The sequence below is a fragment of the Phyllostomus hastatus genome, unplaced genomic scaffold (genome assembly GCF_019186645.2).
Source record: "Phyllostomus hastatus isolate PE091 unplaced genomic scaffold, TTU_PhHast_1.1 phas_contig_196, whole genome shotgun sequence".
NCBI lineage: Eukaryota > Metazoa > Chordata > Mammalia > Chiroptera > Phyllostomidae > Phyllostomus > Phyllostomus hastatus.
The window spans coordinates 41,510,511-41,525,865 of record NW_025333709.1 but is presented as its reverse complement, the minus strand read 5'-3'; the positions used below and the strand labels follow the sequence as shown (position 1 = coordinate 41,525,865).

General features: G+C 32.6%; 1 protein-coding gene across 1 annotated transcript in view; it reads left to right on the top strand.

Moving 5' to 3' along the window:
* UBA6 (ubiquitin like modifier activating enzyme 6) overlaps window positions 1-15,355 on the top strand; it is a 79,473-nt gene that overhangs the window by 31,119 nt on the left and 32,999 nt on the right. Inside the window, exons 7-13 of the mRNA XM_045834150.1 lie at window positions 2,419-2,499; window positions 5,289-5,411; window positions 7,435-7,558; window positions 11,732-11,835; window positions 13,325-13,387; window positions 14,166-14,242; window positions 14,827-14,893. Of these exons, the coding sequence (XP_045690106.1) occupies window positions 2,419-2,499; window positions 5,289-5,411; window positions 7,435-7,558; window positions 11,732-11,835; window positions 13,325-13,387; window positions 14,166-14,242; window positions 14,827-14,893 (639 nt within the window). The remainder of the gene's footprint in view (window positions 1-2,418; window positions 2,500-5,288; window positions 5,412-7,434; window positions 7,559-11,731; window positions 11,836-13,324; window positions 13,388-14,165; window positions 14,243-14,826; window positions 14,894-15,355) is intronic.

Sequence of the window (15,355 nt, the reverse complement as noted above, 5' to 3'; positions counted from 1 at the left end):
GATTAAAATTGGTATTTCTTATTGTAATCACAACGTCATATCAAATCCATCCTGCTACAAGGATGCTTAATAAACTTCCTTCAATAGAATTGCCTAATAAACTACCTTTTAAATGACCATCTGAGCTCAAAAATAATATAAGGGAACTGTTCAGAGACCAAAAAGAAATAGGTAGCTGAAAGAAGACCAGTGAATTGTTGTCTGGTCACTTTCAGGGACAGTGGTTGCCTGTCTCAGGAACCACATTTCTTAGGAAGTAATGATAATACAGAAAGAGAAGATACAACATAGGTCTGTATGAGATAGCGAATGAAATTGAGACCTACCCTCTTTTTTTTAGAGCTGGAACTTGAGAATGGTATACCCTCAGAGAAAGGGTAGATGAGAACGATCTTTGCCCATCAGAACTAGAGGCTTGTTTATTTCCTCGAGTGCTTGATGAAAAATGAAAATCTTCCCGGGAAATTCATAACCATGGGCCTACCCTCTCACAAGTTTGGAGATCACCTTTCTAAACGTTTGTACTTAAATTCCCCAAGCTGAGAACTTAACATAAAAAGTGTTGTAGTACTAAGCTGATGGTATCCCAGAATAACACACAAAAATCAAAACTAAATAGATTTAGAGGCATATACCCTCAACCAGGCCACAGTATCTTCCAATTTTTAAACCCTTTTGGAAATGAATTCACAGCACAGAATAACAAGACAGTAAAAAGCACTTCAGCATGATTAAGAGTCAGTGGATGTAACAAATGAGAACTGAACTTCCAAGAATTTTAAATAATAGAATTATCAAATAGATATTGTAAAATGTAGATGTTCAAACTAGCTAAATCTTAAATGATTAAGTAAAATTAAAATAAGATACTGTTGAAAACAATCAGGCAGATGTGATGAAAGAACCAAATTAGAAATGAAAGTATAGTTTTAAAAATTAAACCTCAGTGAGTAGGTTAAACTGTGGATAGATACAGCTGGAGTAGAAATTAGTGAATTGAAAGACAGAAGTAAGGAAATTGTTAAGATTACTGTTCCCAGAAATAACAAAACTTGAAAAAAGTAAAAGTAAGAGCTTGAATGAAAAGGCCAATTCATGAGATTAGATTTCTCAAAGGAGAACATTAGGAAAAGGCATCATTCAAGTAAATTCTTGTTGAGAATTTTGTGGCATTGGTGAAACAAATTAGATTCAGTATGTACTTGGTTAGAACTTGATTTTATCCTATTTACAAGCTTAGTCAACCCATTATTACTTGATGAATGCTGGCAAAATACATAAGATTCTTGGGTTACAGACTTACAGACTTTACTAGTCAGAGCATGGTAAGAAGTATGAGCATTGTATTTGCCTTGTTTCCTCTTGCCTTCCCCCAAATCCCACTAGTGAACTGCGGAGGGCACATATAGCAGGTTCCTTTAGGGGACAGGGATACTGAGTGTGGACTTACTGTTTTATTGCAAGCAGTCAACAAGCTTGTTTCTTTTTCCCAGAGGGAGACTTTACCTCAGTTCCTTAAGTTGCATGAGACAAATACTATCCTGAGAAATAGTGCAAGTAAAAAATGTTCAGAACCTTGCGTTTATGGTATACCTGATAAGATGTATAAAAAATGAGACCCGTGGAGAAATATCTCCTTTCAGGAAGCATTCCATATACTGATCTAGATAAATAAAACTGAATTAATACCTGGATATTTGTAGTAAAACCAAGTCATGCAAGTCATAAAAACCAGCAGCAAGGAAAGCTCTGGACTAAGAGTCTAGCTCTGCTTTTGCCACTTGATAGTCAAATGATAAATCAGTCTAACTTATGATAAAATCTGATTATAGACCTTTCTCTGCTTGTCTCACAGAGTAATGAAAAAAAAAGTAAGCATTGAAAATTATATTTTGGTATTTATACAGAATGTGGTGGTTTTGCTAATGAAACTGTGATAAAGCAAAAGTAGTTATATTGTGAATCTGTTGGATCTCTGAAGTAAAACTAAGCTAAGCCAACTAATATACTCATATCTCTTTAAAAGTGTTATTATTACCCCTTTAAGCTAGCATTAAATTAATATTCTGGTGACTAGGTTAGTATTTTTATGGCAGTAACAGACAAAAAATCTCCAGCCATTTGGAATGCATAAATACCACATAGGAAGTTAAGGTTTACTTCTAATTGTGAAGTCTCCGATGATAATTGAATTTAATGTAAGTTTTCCCCATCTATGTTATTTTTACTTTTGTTGTTCCATACCTCTGAAAATACTAACCTTAGAATGGGATACAATAGGATAGTAATTTTTTACAAGAAAAACAATGTATTTTTACTGTGATGCAAACTGAAATGCTTCTGATTTAGAAATTTTACATTACCAAAGTAATTGTATATTCTCTAGTCTTTAATATCTTGTCTTTTTTTCCTCAACAGTGTGTAGTATTGACTGAGATCAAACTTCCATTGCGGAAGAAAATCAACAACTTTTGCCGTTCTCAGTGCCCTCCAATTAAGGTAATGGAATCACTTAATAATGACTAGTTAACCAAAGGAAGAACACTTTCACTATCAGAATTTCTAGCTTTTCAGTGGGTTATATAAGAAGCTCCTTTTATATGATGGCAATCACAATAATATTTTTCTCTTTAATTTTGGTATCAATTTTGTTACATTTTTAAAACCAAGGTCTAAATTTTGTTTATGGGCAGAATGCCAAAACTAAAGAATAATGAAGCTTAGAAATAGAAAGGATGATAAATATTGAATTCATCATCTAACTTTAAATAATGGCATGATTGTGGCTTTTAAAAGGTACCTTGGTTCTTTTAACAGGTATTCATTGAGTATATACAATTTTAGACACTAGGAATACATTAGTGAATAGAACATACAATTTTTGCTACTTGTAAAAAGTACCTTCAATGGGGATGGTATACTTACAGGGATGTCCAACCGTTGGCGTCTCTGGGCCACACGGGAAGAGGAAGAGTTGTCTTATGCCACACATGAAATACACAAACACTAACAAAAACTAATGAATAAGAAAAGGTTTTAAGTAAAATTGTGATTTTGTGTTGGACCCACAGGCCATGGGTTAGATGCCCTTGGAACAAGCAAATAAATGCATAGTTTTAAATCCTATGAAGAAAACTAGGTAAAGAATAAAGTATAATTTCCTCACGATGTTAGGTCGGGGGCCAGTCTCTTAGATTCCATGTCAGGGAAAGTCCTCTCTGAGGAGAAGATACCTGAATTGAGCCCTGAATAATGAGAAGGAGCCAGCTACGGTACACATCTGCATTCAAAGCAGTGAGAAGTGCAAGCGTAAAGACCTGCAAGTGTAAAAATCGACTTGGTGTGTTTGAGGAACAGCAGAAGCAAGCAGAACCAGAATGGGAGTTGGGGTAAAAAGGAGAGAGTAGGAGTAAAAGACACCATATTAGATTGGAGAAGCAGTTAGAAGACCATTTCCTTGTAGGTAAGAGCTGAGGATGTTTGAATTTTTAGACTGGGAGTTTTGATTTAATACAGATTTTTAAAAGATCACTCTGGTTTTGCTATATGGAGAATAGACTATAGCAGTAGTTTTTAAAGTGTGGTCCAAGGACACTGAGGGTTCCTCACACTTTCATGGGGCCTTCAGGCATCAAACTATTTTCATAATATTACTAAAATGTTATTTGCCTTTTTCATTCTGATTCTCTTATGTGACACAGCAGAGTTTCCAGTCTTTGATGTGTGGTGATACCATTGTTCTGACAGCTAATGTGGAGTGTGTGTGTGTATTCTTATGTTCTCAATGTTTCTCAGTTTTAATTTCTTATATAATAAATATCAGTAGGTATAACCCATATGAACAAAAGTTTTGAGTCCTCAGTAATTTTTAAGAACATGAAATGGTCATGAAACCAAAAAGAAAGAGAACTGTTGAATTATAAGAGTAGAATAGAGGTAGCTAGGCCAGTTAGGAGCTTATGCAGTTGATCCAGGTGAAACATTCAAGAGAGGTGCCTTATTCAAGAGAGGTGTGAATAGGGATTGTGGAAAGTTGTTGAATTTGAGGTATCTTTGGTTAAAAAAAAAAAAAAAGACTAACAGAACTTGAGAATGGATCCATGTGAGCTATGAAGGAGAGAATTTTCAAGAATAACTCCTAGCTTTTGGTCCAGATTAATTAAATAAGTAGTAGTGACACTGGCAATACCAGAGATTTAGAAAACTCAAAATTCTTCCCCTACAATTGAATACACATTACTAACTCCAGCTCTTTAGTGGGGTCATTTGTTCTGTGGAAAAGGCTATTTGTCCTTTTGAGATGGGCACTAAGCCATAATCATAATGTTTTAAATGGATAAGCTGAAAAATTTTGGATTGGGGTATTACATAGCATATTTATACTTCATAGAATGTTTATGGTCTGATTCAAAATTTAAATTAAGTAGATGAGTAAGACATAGAATGGTCAGTAAACTTATAACAGAATACAGAAGTTTTACAAAATAATTATGGTAGTTTATAAACAAATCTTTGTTTCTGTTGTTGATACCTTTATTTATATTATTAAAGTTGTTTTGAAAAGAAAGAAATTGTCCCTCAAGTTTGAGCTTTTAAACTTTAAAAAAAAGTTCTCCATTTTATGTCTCAGAAATATTGTGATATGTACCTATTTTGATAGTAAAGGCAGTACATGGTCAAGTAAGAGATAGTATCAAAAACTAAAAATAACAAAACATGAAAACAATTTCTTTACAGATTTAGAATGGAGAAGAGTGTATGTATAATAAAAATCACTTCCAATAACACATTTATAATTCAATTTAAGAATCTTATTTTCACCTTTCGTGATGTTGGTACACACTGTCAGTTCCTCAGCCCCTTTTCCCTTGACTCCACTCTCAGCTTTACCTCTGTTCTCTTTTTGGTGAATAGACACTTCATTCTTTTACAAAATAAAAAGTAAAACTTCACTGCCACACCATTAAACCAAGGTACCTGTTTCTTACAAATTGTGCTTGACTTTTAGGGCAAGGTAGGAATTTTATTTAAGAATCAGAATGTATAATGATGATGTACTGATGTTGCCTCTAATTTTGTAACATTAGATATCTAGTTCCAAATACTAAAATCCTTGATTCCTAAACCAATTTACAGACAAATAATTTATCGTATTCATGTTTTACTCTATACCCCCAATGATATACTTAATTATAAGTGAAAATGTCTAAAGGGCTTAAGATAGTTGGGCTGAGTGTTTTTTCTTTATATGAATAGATAAGCTTAAACTTGTTTTTATCATCTTACAGTTCATCAGTACAGATATACATGGAATTTGGTCACAGCTGTTTTGTGATTTTGGTGATGAATTTGAAGTTTTAGATACAACGGGAGAAGAACCAAAAGAAATCTTCATTTCAAATATAACGCAAGTATGATTATATACATATGCTATTGTATATGTATAGAATTTATTTTTTAAGTTGATATGAATATAATTTTTAAAAGGCAGTGTTAAAAATACTTGAATGTGCACTATTTTTCAGTTGTTTTACAAGATTTTAAAGTAATTCATGAGGGAATATTTTGTTGATTTTTTTATTGCATTATACTGAAGCAAAATTTAAGTTAGACTATTAAAAGAGTATTCCTGATTCCTTCTAACATTATTTAATAATTGGTAGATCAGTATTTGCTTATGTTATATATTTTAATTTTAATTTTATTCTATGTCATGTTACCATGGGATATAAACTGTGATTCAGTGTTTCTGAATTGCATATTGTGTCAAATCATAGATGTAGTATCAGATCATAGATGTACTGTGTAATAAGTTACCTGGCCCAACACTGTAGTTCCAGGAAGAGCACACTGAAGTCATCATAGACAAAAGCTGTTACATGTCTAAAACATTATTTGGAGGAGGAAAAGCATTTTAAGAATTAATTAATCTTCAAATCAAAAAGTCTTTGGTATCAGATCAGCTTAATTTTTTATTCCCCCCCAAAATTGGAAAATCACTATGATCCACTTATACTTGTTCTTTTTAGCCTAAATCATTAACTTTGATTGCACTTTTTATAAGCAATTTCCATTAAGTGCTCAAAAGAAGCCAATATAAGTGATTGACATCATACATTTAATAGTATTTGTGCTTCACTCTCTATGCTTTCTTTTTAAACCCAATGTAATTTTGCCTTTATTTAAGGATAATTTATTTTAAAATTCTGTGTATCTCTCTGCCTACAGACTGGTTTATATTCAACCTTTTACTTTCTGTAGTTGTTTTTAGTTTGTCCTTTAGAATATCATACAGTTAAAATAAGCTCCAAGGGAGAATATGGATCACTGTATTGCACTGGAATTTTCTTTTGTTGAATAGTGCAGAAAACATGGAAGTTCTCCATAAAGAATTAGAAAATTTCATGAATGCACCTATTTAACATTTCTGCAAGGAGTTGTTTCTCCTTAATAAATTCCTTTTGAAGCCCTGGCTGGCGTAGCTCAGTGTATTGAGTGCGGGCTGGGAACCAAAGTGTCCCAGGTTCGATTCCCAGCCAGGGTACATCCCTGGGTTGCAGGCTATAACCCCCAGCAACCGCACATTGACGTTTCTCTCTCTCTCTCTATCTCCCTCCCTTCCCTCTCTAAAAATAAATAAATAAAATCTTTAAAAAAAATAAAAAATAAAAAATAAATTCCTTTTGAATTCTGTTCTTGAGATATTAGCAACCCCACATTACATTAATTTTATCTACATGTTTGTGATCATAATTTTATTCTCATTCAAATCATTAGGCAGCAAGAGAACTTTTAGAATCTACATAATTATGAGAGTGATAATTCCATTACATTTCCTGTAGATTAAATTATTATCACTTTAGTCAAGCAGTATATGGGATTATATGCATTTAGGAAATATCTGGGCCTTTGACCTGTCTCATTCATACTCTTTGGTGAGATAAGCTAATTTGTTTCTATTTTTATCCTGAGAAGCTGGCTGTGTTACACAGTATTTCTTTGTTTTAAAGGGTTGTGCAAGCTTTAAACTACTAGTTTCCCAGTTTTAAATCTCCATCCTCCTTTCTTACTTTTTTTAATCTTCAAAGTTAAACACTCTCATCTTTTATGCACAGTTTCTTATATCATGACTTTAAAAGTTACATTCAATAACTTTGAGGGGTTTTTTTTAATAAGTCCAAGGATCCTTGAATCTATGAAATATTTTAAGTCCTTGTGGAATCTCTTTTCTCCCCAAGCATAGAAATTATATTTTAAACATATATAATAAAATAATAAGTTAATCACTATTTTGTGACAGTTCAAGAATGGGTTAGAATTTTGAGGCGTTTTGAGAATTTTATGATTACGTGGTACTTTTTGCATGAGGTTTGGAATTTGTATGAAAAAGTAATATATGAACTTGTTTGTTAGTAGATTACTCTTACTTTTTAGGCTAATCCTGGCATTGTAACTTGCCTTGAAAATCATCCTCACAAACTTGAGACAGGGCAATTCTTAAAATTTCGAGAAATTAATGGAATGACAGGCTTAAACGGATCTATACAACAAATAACTGGTAAGTTGACATGTTTTATTAATTCATTTATGCTTACTCATTATTCTGCACATTTATAGTTCAGACCCTATACTTAGCATTGAGAATACAACATCAGGTCACACAGATGTGATCCAGTTCTTGGCCTTAAAACATTCAATCTAAGTGAGGAGGTGTTAACATTAAGCAGTGATGGTATGATAGGCATTCCAGGAACTCTAAACTTAGTGAGGAAACCTACCCTTTTTGGGTCTCAGTAGTACAGACAAGGTGTCTTGATTAAAATTTGAAGGTTGCATTGGCTTAGGAAGGTGGCGAAAAGATTTTGTACGCAGAGACAAACAGTAAGAGGCAAGCCAGAGTTCATGGAACTGAAAGATAGACTGTAGCAGGCTGGCAGTAGGAGTTGAGATAGCAAGAGTCCTAAGACATTTAGGAAGAAACTTTACGTGTCATATATCTTGTGGTGGGTAAGCCAAAATTCACTTAAGAAATACAAGAAAGGGAGCAGGTTTTGGAGAAAAGATAGTACACTTTATGCTTCTGGAGTAAGGTGACAATGAAATATTCAAGTGGAGGTACACGTTTTCATTCAGTTGCTTGGATAAAAGAAATGAATGGATGTTACTGCAGGCAAGTTTGTGGGTTTGTTGGCAAGAAATAGGAGGAATCTGTTTTTTTATTGGAGTAAGATGAGATCATTGCCCGGTGGAGGGTAAAGGTGACAAGACAAGAGATTTGAGAAGACTAAACATTTTTTAAAATAGCAGGATTATCAGGCATTATTTAGGGTCCATTCCAAGTTGAAGATAATGAATTTATAGCAGTGTTAATCTACATAGTTTGTGATTTTCCTGCAGTCACATTTAAGAGTTAAAGACATTGCTAGATACCCTGTAATTCAAAGAAGGCAGTTTTGTATGTGTTCAGCTGAGAATGATTCAGTTTTATCTGTAGGGCATTGAAAGTATAATTATGTGATTAGTGTATAGACTGGTAAATGGATTACTTTTTTTTTTCTTTCAATGACTACAAAATGGATCTTAGGAGAGGAAAAATCAATCCCTGTTACGAACTCTTTATAGAAAAACAACTTTGGGTGTGTATTTAAGCATCTTTGGTAACAAAACTATTAGATTTTGTTTCCAAGTCTGTATCTAAATATATAAACTACAAGTTCACATCATTGATTAAAGGATTTGTATCTGTTTTTGCAAATAATGACCCAGCTAATCATTTAGGATTATCATTCATTATTCTGAGGTCCAGCCTTAGTGGATTGTGATGGCGGATCAGACTCTTGCTGATAAATATACCGCATGCTGCCATGTATGATGTGCACTTTTTTGCCCAAATTTTTTTATATTACCCATAATAAATATTTTTTTTATTGTTGTTCAAGTACAGTTGTCTCCATTTTCCTGCCACCAGTTTCCCCACCCTCAATCTTTTGCCCAAATTTTGGGGGGAAAAATAACAATGTTCATTACATGGGTAATACTAATTCTTATCTGTATCAGCATTTTTAATTCTTTTATTTATATGTATGCATTAAAAGTATAACCCTAGAAAGTAATAATCATATCCATATGCAAAATAATACCCTGGAATATGATAACCAGTTTTTTTCTAAATATAAATAAAAAAAATTGAATTAAACAGAAGATTCATTTTTTTTTTTTTTTTTTGATGAAAGTTTGGGCCAAAAATGTGGGTGCGCATTATACACGGGAGCACATTATACATGGCAAAATATGATGAAAGGAAGAACCACTGGATATCAAGGAGTGCAAATAAACAAAACCCACATTTTGTTCTAAAAATTTTTAGGGCCGAGATGGAATATTTAAATAGAATAGCTGTTTATGAAACTTTTTTTAACATTTATTAATTGGTACTTATTGATCTAATTTTCTGTTATTTGAAAAACATTTCTAAATAACTAAAATAATATATGCTTATTCTAGATGTATATGTGTATGTGTATCTATTTAAATAAAGTTTAAACTGAGTACTATTTTAGGCCTTCTCCCCTCTCCAAAGGTAACAGCAGCTAAGTTTGATTTTTACTGCTGATCTTTCTTTGTTTATATAAGGATGGGACCCCCCCAAAACAGAATTTTTTCATAAAAATTGTATATTCTTACAAGTTTAAACTTAAGTAACCTTCAAAGTATTCTCTATTTGATGCAATACACCTATGGAGACATTTTTTCCACTGCTCAAAACAGTTTTTGAACTTGTCAATTTTGATGCCTTTTAGTGCTTCTGCCACTACTGCCATTTTTTTTTTTTTTTTTTTTTTTGGTTTCAACTCTTCCACATTAAGAAAGTGTTTCCTTTTGAGGACTTTTTTCACCTGGGCAAACAAAAAAAAAAGTTGCTCAGAGCAAGATGGGGTGAATAGGGAGGGTGGGGCATGGGATGGGGGTCATGCTACTTTTGGTCAAAAACTGCTAAACACTCAGCACAGTATGGGCAGGTGCACCCATGATGAAATGGGCAAATGGGTTGAAAAAGTCTTCAGAAAAATTCACTGAAGCCAAATGCAGCCTCTCACAACAATGCCAGCTGGTATACCAATACAGATGGGTTCCCAGAACACTCACCTGAATGGGAAAACCCTGTGCTACAAGGGGCCTGCCCTCCTGAAGATAATTCCGGGGTTTTTTGGGACCTCCCCCCGTCAGAATAAGGCTGTGGGGAGAAAAGGCTCACTGTTTATTTGATTTATTTTTTTAACAAGGGAATTGTTCAAAAACAATAAAAGTCAAATGTTTACAGTGGAAACTTTTCTGCCTGTCAGTGACTCTCACTCGGTTCTCACCCATTCGCTGGTCCTTAGTTTATTATGTCTTCTTCTAGACTTCCCTTACACTCTTTCACATACAGTATATCATATCACACATCTACCCTCTGCCTTTACACTAAAAAAAAAGCTACATTATCTTTTCACATCAATAATTGCAGAACATTCATTTTGTTTTTTTCTTTAAATTTTCTTTTATGGCAATATAGTGCCATATTCCTTTTATTCATTTTATGAATGAATTGTATCATGATATAATTTTAATTTGCATTTTACACATATTGAATGAGATTAAGTGTATTTTCTTAAGTTTTAGGGCTATTTGCTCTTTAATGTGAACCACCTATCCTTCGCCCTTTTCCAATGTGAGTTGTTGATTATTTCTTAGAACTCCTAAAATATGGAGCATATTTGCAGGGGGGCAGGTCAGGCTTTATATAAATTGCAAATATTTTTTCTAGTTTGGTATTTGACTTTGTTATTTTGCTTTTGACTTTGATATTTGATTGGTTTTTACTGTGTGTGTATAATATCAAATTTAAAAAATTTTTTTGATTTTTATTTTGAGTCATAATTAGAAAAGCCTTTCTCAGTGCAGAGTTTTAAAGAAATTTTTCTCCCATGCTTCTATCTTATTTTTGACATCCTCTTCAATAATTAAAACTTTTACCTATTTGGAATAGATACTTTCCCAGATGGCATTTTTCCCAAGAATATATTGTAGAATATATTTCCTCACTGGTTTGAGGTGCCACCTTACTTGTGACTATTTCTGAACTCTCTAATTTATAACATTTGTCTGTCTATCCATGAGCTAATACCACACTACACTAATTATTATTATATGTAATTAGTACCAATATTAATTATTGAGATTTAGTACAGGAATAAAATATCTCACCTTTGCTAGTGTGGCTCAGTTGGTTGGAGCATTGTCTCATAAACCAAAAAGTCTCAGGTTTGACTCCCAGTCAGGGCACATGCCTAGATTACAGGTTCATTCCATTGTTGGGGAGGGTATGAGAGGACGTTTCTCTCCCCCCTTTCACTCTCTCCCTTCCTCTAAGGTCAATAAGCACATCCTTGGGTAATAATTTATTGAACACACGCACACACACACACACACACACAAAGCACCTATCATTACTTTTTTCCCCTTTGAATTTTCTTGGCCATTTTTAGGTCCTTAAATTCACATTGGAAAATAATTTGTCTAGCTCTTCACACTTCTGCCCACTCCTATACCTCCTCCCTGTCCCCCCCAAAAAAAGATTTATAATGTGATCTTAATTTTGTGTATTTGGGGAAATTAACATCTTGATAAATCTTCAAATTTAAATACCCATGTGAGTAAATAATGGCTTTCTTCCCTTTTTTTCTTTTAGTGGTATCACCATTTTCTTTTAGCATTGGCGATACTACAGAACTGGAACCTTATTTACATGGAGGCATAGCTGTCCAAGTTAAGACGCCTAAAACATTTTACTTTGTAAGTATTTTTGTCTGCTTAGAAAAATGTAGATATCTATAAAAGAATGGCAGAAGAGAAAAAAATAAAATAGTTAACCAGGCAGTTAATTTAAAGCCTGAACAGATTGTAATGTTTTATTTGTACCTACTTTGAGAAAAATTGGATCAAGCTAAGGAAATAGACTGTTATCAACAAAAACTTTATAGTAGAATACCATATGCATATAATTAAGGTATATAAATTACCTTAAAAAAATTACACTTTTGAATCATCATAGTCAATCATATTTCTTAAAACTACTTCCTAAGACAAAAGATGAAATCTGTATTTTTGAAAGATATAAGCATTGAAACTGTATATCTTATTATTCACTCATATTTTTAAAGTAAAAGGAATATTCTTTTAATTGTAGCATTTTAAATTTTAAGAAACTGTATATGATGGAAAAACAAAGTAATTCTTATCACCTAGCACTGAAAGGAATATGTAAATATCAATAGAGAAAATGTAGAAGCTACTTGCATCAAGGAACGTAGGAGTCTTTTTCTACTTAAATCTTTAGCCCATTTTTTCAGTACAATCTAGTACATCCCTTTTTTTTCTTGAAAGTTCTCAAGGTTTTAACTTGATTACCTTTTCTTTTCCAAAATAATTATTAACTATAGTCATCTACAAGGTTTTGTTCAAGCCAAAGTTAGCACAAAATAACATTAAAATAACTACCACTAGTCAAATCTGTCCCTGTCTTACTTCCTCTTGCCCCATCCCCAATTTTTAATTAGATAGTTTATGCTTCAAGGAAATTTCAGATCGTGTGGACATTGGGTGGAGTTTGTTTCTTGGGTTTTTGTTCATTTGATTGGTTGGTTGATTCTTTGGTTTGTTTTTGTTTGTTTTCTGTTTTTTTTGTTTTTGTTTTTGTTTTGTCCTTATGTGTTTTTAGCTCCATGCAGAAAATTTTACTTCGAGTATGTTAATCTTGTCAGGCATAGCAAGTCTTAATAATGTGATACCAGAAAAATAACTTTTCAACTAAAACTATAGATTTTCTTTAAGTACACAGATGTTCTTACCATTTCTTCCCAAATTTAGCATGCAGATCAGGTCTTCTAATTACATTTAACATTTTTAAAAAATAAAGTGTGGTAATAACACAAGGGGTATCAGGAAGAATGGTAGCTATTTTATATTAAGTTAAAACTTAGTAGCCCAGGCTTCTGGTCAAGGTGGTGGCATGTCAGCATTCCAGTGGAAAGTAGATTTTTATTTAGTAACAAACCACTCTGAGTACTACTTAATTGATTTGTGCCTAGTAGCTCATTCAATGTTGGTTCAATGGATTAGTGAATAAATTATTCTTAATAGTACTTTAAAAAAAAGAAAACTTAGTAGCCTAACATATTTATTTCAGGCCTTTGGGAAAGATCCATTGCTTTTAGTGCTCAGTATATTTTGTGAAGTAATCACTCACTTGCAGTAGAGTAATGTTTTGTTTTATTTATATTAGGAATCATTGGAGAAGCAGATAAAACATCCAAAGTGCCTTATTGCAGATTTTGGCAAACCTGAGGTAAACAAATACTCCAGAGGTTTTAAAAGAGGCAGCTGAGTGGGGGGTTGGGATTGGTAACAGAGATTATAAAGTTAAAATGGGGTAACCATGTGTATACCTTTCTGTAAGATTTTCTTGATAAAGGTTATATTCACATATATAAAGTTGACTCCCAAGGATTAAAAACAGAAATTTATATCATGGAAAATATTAGAATAATAGGAGAAAGTTTGCTAATGATATGTTAGCTTTAATAGTTAAAAGACAATTTCAGTAATTTATGGAAAGTTGATATTATTTAAAGATTTTCTGAAAAATGGAGTTTCATATAATAACTTTCTCCCAAAAAACTTGGAAGCATTTATTGTATTTATAAATCACTGGGTATAGTTTTGTATTGGTGAATGTATTTGTGATAAGGAAAGAGTTATATTAACAATTTCCAAATTCGTAAAAGTTGATTGGGAAAAAAGAAGTAAGTGACCTTGTACAAATGTTTCGTAGCTGTTTAGTTATTATTACTCTAAGTTTCATAGAGATAGCCTAGTAAAAATTGGTCATAGTACCTGGGATTGAGACTTAGATTTATTGCTTCAGTATTGCTTTATTGTCCTGAAATCAAGTCATTTAACTTCTCTAAGAAGCTCTAAGGTTCAGCTTCCTCCTATATTAGATAGAGATAATACTAGGATTAAGCTAACTTCTTTATTGTAACAGTTAAAGTAAATAATATTTTTAAAGCATAGCACAGTGCCTAGCACATACCACATTGACCGGTTTTTAATATTCTGAACAGGCACCTTTGCAGATTCACACAGCTATGCTTGCATTGGACCAGTTTCGGGAGAACTACAGACGCAAGCCTAATACAGGGTAATGTTCTGTGTTTGAAATAACTTTTTTTCTTTATTATGAAAACAGTATTTCAGAAATTATAGATTAAAAATTTTTTAAAGAAACTAAGCCTCTTAATAATTGCAACACCAGTAGATAACCCAAACTATATGAGCATTTATTACAATTCCTGGTCTTTTTTCTGGTGGGAGTGGAGAGATTAATTTCTAAAATTGGAATTATATTAAATAAGAATTTTCCCATTTTGAATTCTTCAAAAGCTATAACTTTTAAAATAAAAAATCTTAGGATAATTGAATTATGAATCCACCATATAACTTTTATAACTTCTAGCCTATTAAGTCAGAAATACTGTTACAAAGGGTTTTTGCCTTATGTATTTAAAACTAAATCTTATTTATGTACTGTCCTTATGTGAGCATGATTTTGAAGTAATAATATATGTAAAAGCCAGTATTCAAGTCATCAAAACACTTTGTGCTCCTACCTGTTGGCAAAATTTTATATTTTTTACATACTTCATAAATTTTAGATTTTAATATGACCTATTACTTATTATAATTGAGAAAATTGAATTTGGGGTGCTTTGTTTTGAATCTTAGATGCCAAAAAGATTCAGAAGAGCTGTTGAAATTAGCAACATCTATAAGTGAAACCTTGGAAGAGAAGGTAACTATTCAAAGTTATGGCTGTCAAAAAATGTGTAACATATAAATGTTTTATATATTAATTTTTTCATATTCTTCAGATCACAGCTTTGCTACTTATTGACAATAGACAAGTTACTTGACTTTGATCTGTTTTAATTTATAAATATATAAAATGTGGCTAACCTAAGGGGGTTGTTGGGAACATGAGATAATTTGATTTTGTAAAGTACTTAGAAATAACTATGTGGCACATAGTAATAGAATTTGCCACTGCAGCTATGTTTTTAGTGTTAGTACTACCTCTTCTGATTTACTTGGTTTGTTAACCCTCTGAAACTCACTATGTAAAGTCATCGGCTTTCCTATAAATCATCTCTTTTGTAAATTATATATTCATGTGTCTTCATCGCATTTTGCATGTCATGTGTGGACTTACAACCTAGAAAGTGGTTTTCCATGTTACAGTGACAGTGCCTGTCTG